The sequence below is a fragment of the Kryptolebias marmoratus genome, linkage group LG3 (genome assembly GCF_001649575.2).
Source record: "Kryptolebias marmoratus isolate JLee-2015 linkage group LG3, ASM164957v2, whole genome shotgun sequence".
In the NCBI taxonomy this organism is placed as follows: Eukaryota; Metazoa; Chordata; class Actinopteri; order Cyprinodontiformes; family Rivulidae; genus Kryptolebias; species Kryptolebias marmoratus.
Genome location: NC_051432.1, coordinates 750731 through 760684, shown reverse-complemented (window position 1 = coordinate 760684; position 9954 = coordinate 750731). Strand labels below are relative to the sequence as shown.

General features: G+C 38.3%; 1 protein-coding gene across 1 annotated transcript in view; it reads right to left on the bottom strand.

The window, feature by feature from the left end:
- Nucleotides 1-1007: 1007 nt before the first annotated feature.
- hoga1 (4-hydroxy-2-oxoglutarate aldolase 1) overlaps nt 1008-9954 on the bottom strand; it is a 39710-nt gene continuing 30763 nt past the window's right edge. The window contains exons 6-7 of the mRNA XM_017435582.3: nt 2840-2973; nt 1008-1411 (exon numbers count right to left, since the gene is read on the bottom strand). Of these exons, the coding sequence (XP_017291071.1) occupies nt 1262-1411; nt 2840-2973 (284 nt within the window). The 3' untranslated portion in view covers nt 1008-1261. The remainder of the gene's footprint in view (nt 1412-2839; nt 2974-9954) is intronic.

Below are 9954 nucleotides of genomic sequence, written 5' to 3'. Positions count from 1 at the left end.
GGAAGACCCAGGACACGCTGGAGGGACTATGTTTCTCGGCTGGCCTGGGAACGCCTTGGGATTCCCCCGGAGGAGCTGGCCCAAGTGGCTGGGGAGAGGGAGGTCTGGGTCTCCCTGCTTAGGCTGCTGCCCCCGCGACCCGACCCCGGATAAGCGGAAGAGAATGGATGGATGGATGGATAGTTAGTACCTTACAGGCTGTGAAATCACCATTGAGAGTGGAGTACAGAGAGAGAAGTCTTCCTAAAAGAGTCAATTTAATAGATAGCCAGATTTAGGCCTCTTTTATCATGTCTTTCAGGCATTTGCCCCTTTGAGCACTGCAGATAGCAGTGCTCAAAGGGGTACTCACTGATATGCAGTACTGGAAAGTCAAAATTTTGTCCTTAGTGTGGTGTTACTTCTCATAAACCTGCGACTAAGCAGCATCAGTGTCCCCCACTGGTCAAAGTGCCTAAACTATCCCTTTAAAATAATCCCAGGATGACAATAATGTAGCTTCAAACAAAACAACTCTGTCACCGTCCCTTTCTGGATCCTAAAAAAACACAACACTGTACCCACTCTTGCAGCCCATTGTGCAGCCTTAATAGTGCGGTTTCATCAGGGGCATTTGTGGACGGAGCCAAGTGCTTAAAGTGGTGGTCAAATTATTACAACTTTTTTAATGCAGAACCAAAGTACAAATACAGCCAGTGTCTCAACAACAAACATAAACCTGCCCTCTAAAAGGCAGCATCTTCTGAAAATTTTCTTCTGTCTTCAGAATTGTAATAAAAAAGTAAATATTACTTCAGTTATTGTAATTTTATTGTTAAAATGAGAACATATAAAGTTCAATTCTGTAACATTTTTCTAACTGCTGCAAAATAAAGAAAAGAAGAGCAATTTGAAAGCTTTGATATGAATTGATTTAGTGTGAAAATACTTTGAATAAACAAAAATATGATCAAAGTATTTTTTCTGTTTCTGTCATTTTATTTTGCTTACAAATGTTCTTTTGTGTGTTTTTACACTAGTTAGTACTGCACAGCATTGTTTAGTTTGAAATATTACTTATACAACTAAAAATGAACTACCAGATTAATGAAATAAGATTTTCATATTTTGACACAGAGCCGTATTAGTTTTAAATTCTCGGTGTATTTCCACTCCATGCCACAGTCATCCAGACTGACTGAAGAACTAAACAGCTGACAGATGTGAAGGCAACCACTTACTCTTACACACACACACACACACACTCTCAGCCCGGCTCCCTTCACAGCCACCCGTTGGTGGAAAAGTCCCGTCTCAGCTGCTGAGTCTCTGCCTCCGTGAGCGGCTGAAGAGGCGATCGACAAGCGCCGCCGTGGAAACCAAACCACTCCATCGCCTGCTTTAGAGCAGGAACTCCCAACTTCCTGGTCACCTAGCAACACAAGACTCCAATCAATCTCTATGCATCCCCCCAATGTAAATAACATTGATGTTTTATAGCAGCAACAACATTGATACTAGAACAAGTATTTGTGATTAGCTGTGGAACAATATCTGCACACTTTTAGGACTTTGTCCATCACACTAAACAATGCATTGTGCCTTAAGTCAACGCAGTTGAGTACTGCTCTATGCCTCTTTTGGTTCCCTGATGTTTTTTTTAATTTCTTAAAGCTGACGTATGTATGGGACATGGCAGGCTCCATCTGGGATTTATGAACGTCCAGAGGCAGCATAAAAACAGACTGGTCAGTGTGTCCATTTCGTGGAACTGTTTTGTGAAAGAGCCTAATGCTGTCTGTAAACATCCTAATCCATGGGGACTCTTGCCTGACCTCATCTGTCAACCTGTCCATCAGCATTGCAAACAAGAGTAGATCAGGAGTGCACTGGCTTGCCTCTCTGAATGGTTGGGTTCTAAAGTTTCATTTATATACTATACATAAAAAAACACTGCAGTTCGTATTGTAAAATTACAGCACTACAATAAAAAAAAATCTCTATTTTTTTAAATATTAGGACAAAATAATTGGACTTTGCTGCACAGAGCTATGCAGCCTGAAGTTCTTCTCATATTTGCTGGAAAGTGGATAAAATGAGTACATGTACATATGTACAGAACATATTATTAACGTGTTTATTTGATTACATCTGGTCACATAACTTTCTACATGAGATCACATGTGAAAAACACTGTAAAGTTATGCTTATCAACTGTAAGCAAATAAATAAACCATTAAATGACCATCTATTGTTTAAGAAGAGCTAATAAAAAAAATAGATCAGTTTGTTTTTTAACTATAATTTAGATTTTCTCAAATAAAAGGCCACAACCTTGGTTTACTTAAGTTGTTCAGGGTAACAGGCTTTTAGAGGCAGGTCATCATTTCTAATTTTCTTGGTATAGAAATAAAAAGCTGTAAGTCATGAGATGATTTAAAACAAAGTCATCTCCTAAATATGTGCAAAACTCTGCTTGTACAAACATTTACCTCAAGCATAATTAAAAATTTTGTTGCTTAACTTGTCATGTTTTCTAGTTGTATGTTTAACACAAAGCGTAATAAAGTAATGAGACAATGGAAAATGGAATTGGCAATGAAAAATCAGTTTATATTGTTCCATTTTATCATTTTAATTGATATTTTTTCCCAATACCAATATTTGGGTTGCATGAAAACAGCTGACAATATTCTGCCTTGTCCCACCCCAATCATAAATGAGATTTTTGATTTGAAGATTTGAACCTTTAAACTGATGTGATTAAGTCCCTAGTCTGCAGCTGAGTGTAGGAGTGTGTGTCTGAGGAGGGGTTGTTTCATGGTGTGGTGGAGAAAAGTGTGCAGCAGATGGTACTCACGGCAGCATTGGGCTCGATGAGGCGCTGCTGCAGGATTCTGGCTTCCTCCCAGCCCCCGGACTGACACAGACGCTCCAATTCACACAGCTCTTGGCCCAGCACGTTAGCTAGGGCACACACACCACCAACAGCACCTACACACACACACGGGCCAATGAGAGTTCAGGAATCATTGCTTTTACACAACAAGTATTTTTCTTCTCAACTTTTTCTTTTCATTTTCTAAGTTATACAATAAAACAGGAATTTTAGAAAGATCTCAAGTTTTGTTTTGTTTGTAATAAAGTGTCTAAAACCAGGAACACAATATCAAAATTGATTAAATTTCCCATGAAATCATAAAACTGTATACATGGTTGAATTACACTTCTGTAAATTCTTCCTATAACAATCTAATAAGCAAAACTATTTTGTGGTGGACCAGCTCACAGGTCAGGATAACAGCATCAACATAACTCGAGATGTAGGATCCCAAAAAAACATTGCTTTTACAAAGAAACAGGAACTAAAAAGGTTTGAAACTGTCATGGTTTGGGTTTTGCTTCTTGCCTGGTTAAGGTTTACAGTATTTTGTTTTCTGGGTTCATGTTTTGTTTTCCAGAGTTGTAGTAATTTAACACTGCCTCGGACCCTGCTTCCAGTTTTCTTTTGTTAAGAGTAGATCCCCCTTGGAAATTTTGTTAAGTTACTTCCTGTTTCTTTGTCATGCCAAGTTTCTGTTTACAGTATAGTATAATTTAGTAGTATATAGTTTTAACATAGTAATGTATAGCATTGTATTGCGAGTATAAACTGGTATTATACAGTACAGTATAAATTGATATAGCAGTGATGTGCGGTGAGGTTCATGGTTGGTGAGGCATTGACTCCTTTAGAGTCAGATTTACAAATATATAAATCCAAAAGGGTAGCTTATTTAATTGGCTACTGGTTATTTCATATCTCATCAGCGTTCTTCACACACACACACACACTCTCTCTCTCTCTCTCTCTCTCTCTCTCTCATGTACGTATTAAAGATAAGATAAGAAAAAACATTACAATTACTATTTTGGCAGTCCGATGGAGCAAAACACAAAAATAACGGCTCTCGGCAGTGTATGTGACTCTCACTGGCCTCTGCGTAAAAGGACAGCAACAACAAGCACCCGCTGGCTCATGTGCGCCCCCTTCAGTGCGGCAGAGTACTGCCCTGCCTCACCCTATGCCTTTTCACCGCGGTTTTATGTCCCCTCAGCAAAACTAAATATGTCACTAAACGTAAACGTAAATGGTAGCCAGACTGTGGAAAATCTGGGTATATAAACCATTATATTGGCGACATGCAGCGATACAGCAACAGGCACGGGCCAATTGCAGTTTGTGATGGATTGTCCAATCAGAGGTGAGGCTCGGCTTGTTGCTGCCGCACCTTGCGTTTCACCCTTGCATTTGATTTTGACTATAAAAATGTTTGAAAATTAGTCATACGTAAAGATCAATGAACAAATATTAATATTCATTTTATGTTATCATTTTTTTATCTTGTCATGACTCCCTGACTGCACGTCCCTGTGATATAGTATAGTATAGTATAGTATAGTATAGTATAGTATAGTATAGTTACAGTTCAGTAATAATAGTATGTAGTTCTTAGTTTTCCTTATCCTTTGCCAGATCTTTGTATTCAGCGTCCTTTGAGTTCATTAGCTCTTTTTATCTTCTGGAATCATGTTATGTTCAGTTCTACAGTATAGTTAAAATAAAGAGTTTGGTTTTCTCCAGCCTGCCTGCTTACCTCAGGACTTCCCTGCATTTGGGTCGTACACCTCCACACACCCTCCGTTCATGACAGAAATGCCTGTTTAACAGTGTCAGCCATGACCAAGAAAAGAATATCAGAGGATTTCGGAGACCTGATATACAGTACTGCAGTGAATTTTATAATAATTTATTCTTACAGTCAGATCGTCAGATTTCCGATATAAGTAAATTTGTTTGATCTGTTTTCATTAACAAGTCATTGAGTACACATTTAACATGAGCTGGCTATTAAGTATACCATTAGTGCAGAGAAACCAATGTTCAGACAAAAAATGATAAAAGATGGATTTTGTTGCTCATTTCTTGTCTGCCATGTGCTCAATTGTTTTATAAAGCCATCCATCATTGTCTTTTTTTCAATTTAACTGTCAAGATGAAGACATGTAAACAATAATTCCTGTCATATCAGTGGGCAGTAGTGCTTCATGTGATGCCTGTGCATTATTATTATTGTTGTTGGTGGTGTTTTTAGACCTAGTTATGAATACATTTTCCCATGGAACAACATATCATGGTCTAACAGGGTGACTGATTGTCTGGGCCTGGTGGAGGAGAAATACAGGCAACATCTGCCTGGGTTCTTGGAGTTGCTTCTTTTGGCTGGCTATAGGCAGATTTTGTGCCTGATGGTTCACAAACACTCAGATCACACAACTGACAGGATATAACCTTAAGCAGCTGACAGTTAAGCAGCCCATCTCCTCACTGTTCTGCACACAACAAACAGACAGAAGAGACATTAAACCTGGACTAAGATGTGCAAAAGCCGATTTAAAATGTCCAGGGAAGACTCCAATCAGTAAAGCAGAGGAGAACCTTTAAAACACAAATTGTTCTGAACAGTAAAACCACAGACATAAGTCAGTTTGTGCTAATGTTCTGCTGGGAGAGCATGAGATCAGTCATTAATAAGGATGTTACAATGACCCATTTAGACTTGATGGTTGCTGGCAGCAGCCTTTCCTTGATTTGTTTGACCAACACATTATCTTGTTTTTTAACAAGCAACAGTTTTGCTGCATCTTGTAGGAAAATTTAAAACATTAAAAAGATGTCCCAGCTAAAGATGAAAAACTTCTACTTTCCTCCATTGATGCTGGCATCACAGAAGAGAAAACAAGCTTTGCCAAAAGCACTAAGCCCTCACCATCACAGAGCCAGACCTTTGGGCTCATAACAGTCAAGATGGTCCATTTAGTCTTCAATTCAGAGCCAACTGTATTCAATTGTTCAAAAAAAGATAAAATAAAATCTGGACTCCAGATTTATCTGACTACAGTACATTTCCACTGTGTGATGGTCCATCCAAGATGCCTCCACATCTCCAGAGGAGGCTTCTGCACAGTGAAGTTTAAAGTGATATTTGTAAATAGAATTTAATTCTAGATCTTGACAAAAGCTCTATCAGCTGTTAATAAAGGAAACAAAACATTTTAGGTTTCTACTCTCTTTAGAATCTGATTTTTTTCCAGATTGCTTGAATGAATAATTGATATTATACAATATAGGTAAAATCTGCAAATCGTTTCCAAACTTGTTGTTTTTTTATCAGTTCAACGCATTTCTTACTCATTTGTCCAAGAAGATCCTGAGCACACTTACTCTTTGAAGTCTCAACCTTGTTTGAATGCATTCCAGACCTCAGATTTAAAAGTAGATACAGTCAATACAATCAAACTTTGGGATACTTACAGAAGTATCTGTTTGGACTGTTGAAAAGAAATCCATAATGTCTTGTGGACGATCTGGTGGGGGATGGAGCTGGTTTCAGATGCATTGCACTTTTGCTGCATATGAAGTCCTGGACTGATTGACATTCATTCACATGACCTTCTGCTTGCACAGGCAGATCAATGGTTTTGTTCCTCTGTGATTTAGTCAGCCCTGGAATTGCACTGTCGTGAGCATGATTTTATTTTTGATTAAGTTTTACCATTGTACGACAGCATTTTAAAAGTGCTTTAACAGTTTATTTGGAATCAGTGAAATAAAGAGTAAATTTAAGAGAAATTTACATTGGATTATTCGTCCCCTCTCCAGTGTTTACTTGTATGTTATCCATGATTTCTACAGCAGTGGTTCTCAAACTATTCAGCTTGTTCAATGTAAATTAAACCTGTAGCTTATAGACAATATGCTTCTAAAATCAAAAGTAGTGTTTACATAATTTAGTGATAATTTAATCTATTTGTTTGGTAGCCTAAAACTTTACTTGTTTATTTAACTGGGTTCATCTAAAGTGTTGCCCCTGCTCTGTCTAAACCATTAAATGGGATGAGAGAAGATGGAAGCTAGTCAGTCAGACAGACAGACAGACAGACAGACAGACAGACAGAAAGACAGAAAGAAAGAAAGAATTGTCATACTAATAACTGTGACTGTTAACCCCAGAACATCATCAAAACTCATAAAAACTATGTTACTAAGGACACAGCACAGCCACAAAGCAAAGAAATGAAGCAACTTGGCCAATTAAAGAGAACTCGCTGAGTAAATGTAAAATGCATGTGTAAACGTTACATGCATTAAAGGACAGATTAATACATCCAGCTTCGTCAACAGAAAATATTTAGAAAGTAATAGATTTACAAAAATGTTTTTGTCCTTTCACATTCAGTACAACAAAATTAGACTGCTACACCTGATACATCTCATACAATATTTGGGAATGTAATACTGGAGCTGGTTTTACTCTAATTTATATCTGAGGCTCCTATTTAGGGAGTAAAAGAATCTTGATGTGAGTATATCATCTTATATAGTTTAATTATCTGTATACAGTATGTTAGAACAGTATTTAAATTGGTAAAATGATGGAATCTAGTGTTAATTTATTTTTCAGTGCCTCCAGCTGGGTTAGAACTGTTGCCTTAAATCAATAGGATTTGCAATTTAATTCTTAGCTGGGATGTTGGTGGGTTTTTTTTTACGTTCTCCTGTGTGGGTTATCCGCAGCTACTTTAGTTTGTTCCCACAGCACAAAAAGCATGCATGTTAAATTAACTGGTGATGTCAGAAGGGGGGGAGACGGAGGCGAAACCAGAACGCAGACTCATCGTTTAAAAAGGAAACTATTTATTAACTTAAATTCTAACAAAACAAAAAGCTGGCGTGGCAGCAAACAACCAAAATACAACAAAACAAAAAGCGAAGCAAGGCAAGGCAAGAGAACGAACGTGGTAGCATGAGCAGGAACAAGCAAAATGATCCAGTGGAGAGTGGAAAGAAAAAGACGGTATTAAAGGCTGAGGAATGATAAGGTAAGTGGACACAGGTGAGAGAAAACAATTACTGGCAGGTGGAGAAATACTGGGTAGGTGAAGACATGAACACAGATAACCAAAACAAAACAAGAGTTACAAAAACACCAAACAAAACACCAAAACTATGACAGGTGATTTCAAATTGACTGTAGGTGTGAGTGTGCATGGTTTATTTGGTCTTATTTGGCTCTGCATGGGAAACCAATCCAAGGTTCCAGAAGAAGCAAGTATGAAAATAAATATATGGATATTCTTCAAACCAGTTAGCAGCTGTGTAGAAACCAGTTGACTCTTCGACACCATCTGCTCAGCTGTGATACAAACTCTGACACATGCTGCAGACTGTGCTGGGAGTGTTGATGACAAGAGAGTTGAAGCCACTGCTGGACAAACTGTGATCACACCATTCGTAATTTACAACAAGCCACTTCTTCCTTATGTTGAAGATAAATATATATTAACACTGGCAAGTGCACACTGTGAGCAGTAAGTCTGTCACTGGTCAGTATTAACCCAATGTGTAGGTTGGGTTTTATTCCAGATGTTTAAAATTCTGCTCTTCAGATTCTTCTCAACTGACAATGAAGATAAAAAGCAACTTTTTTCTGCAAAGACATGCAAAGGTTAAAAACATGAGAGGTTTGATCAAATTAGAAAAGACCTGATAATATAGCTTGAATCAGCAAACCTTGACCCAATGAGGTATGCAGATCTTGGATACTTCTCAGTGCAGTGTGTAGTTGTGTGTCAGCAGTCTTGACTTTCCATCAAAGCTCGGAGCTCTGCAAAATTTTTCTAGCGGGCCGCCTTCAGTCATATCATCATGATGTGTGTAAAGAGCATTAACTTAATAATCAGAACGTCAACATGCTCTTTGCTTGGCCACATTATCATATCAATCAATCTGTGCTACTTTGTTTTGCATCAGCTTCTTCAGTTCCTCTTTTACTTGCATATTTTAGCTGCGCTGATGAAAACGTGTCATGGATCAAAGATCATAGAGCCATGGGAGGCAGAATGTGTGAGTATGAGTTTGACTGGCAGTGGAGGAACATGATTCATTAGCTTGTTGAGGCTGATACTGACACCTGTTCCCACATGTATTATCTAATCCAAACATAAGAGAGTTTAGAATTGTCTGACTTACCAAGGACCAAAGAAGTCCTCACTTTACTCCTGTGAAATACAGTTAATAGTTTTATTGTTTACTGTATCTACTGGTGGTACATGTTATGGAAAGGCTTGTCTTGTATGACCGTTTCTCTTGTTCCTCCTCATCCACCTTGGGTTTCTTCTGTCTAAAACATTCACTTAGCAGTTCACCATTGGGGTCTTTATTCCTGATGTACTCCGGGATCTATTTGTTTCATCTTGTATAGTGGCTCTGATGCTCTTTCGTCTTCTGCTTTCCTCCTTTCTCTTAGTTTTCAGTCTCAGGGTGGATTTGGGAATGAATACTTCCATGCATTGTAAGAAGCTTTCATGTCTTGATGTCAGTGGTTTCTATCGCCTTGTTTGGCCAGGTTATTATACCAGCAGGGTGCCTGATGACTTGCACTGTATACATGTTGAGGTGGATCAGTGACTACATTTCTTGCTCATTTTTAGCATAGAGCTTGATGTCATCCATGTAGAGGAGGTAACTGATGACTGCTTTAATTTGGAGCCGGTAACCATAGCCACTCCTTGTAATGATCTGGCTGAAGGAATCCAGGCCTATGCAGGAGGATCTGGCATAAGACCAAAGCGGTCCTTCTCTGTTCAGTGAATCCAAACAAAAGATTTGCCAATCAACAGTTCCTGGTTCATTTTATCATTAGCCCCTCTGCAGTTTGGTAGGTAGGTAGGTAGGTACATTTATTTATATAGCACTTTTCAGCACAAGGCGACTCAAAGTGCTTTACAATACAAGAACAAAATTACAGACAAAGTTACAGAACATGATAATGAACAAAATTACAGACAGGTACAAGATACAATGATAACTAATTGTCTAAATAAGCTAAGCTAAACCAACAGATCTAAGCATGACTAAATGTACAGAACTAA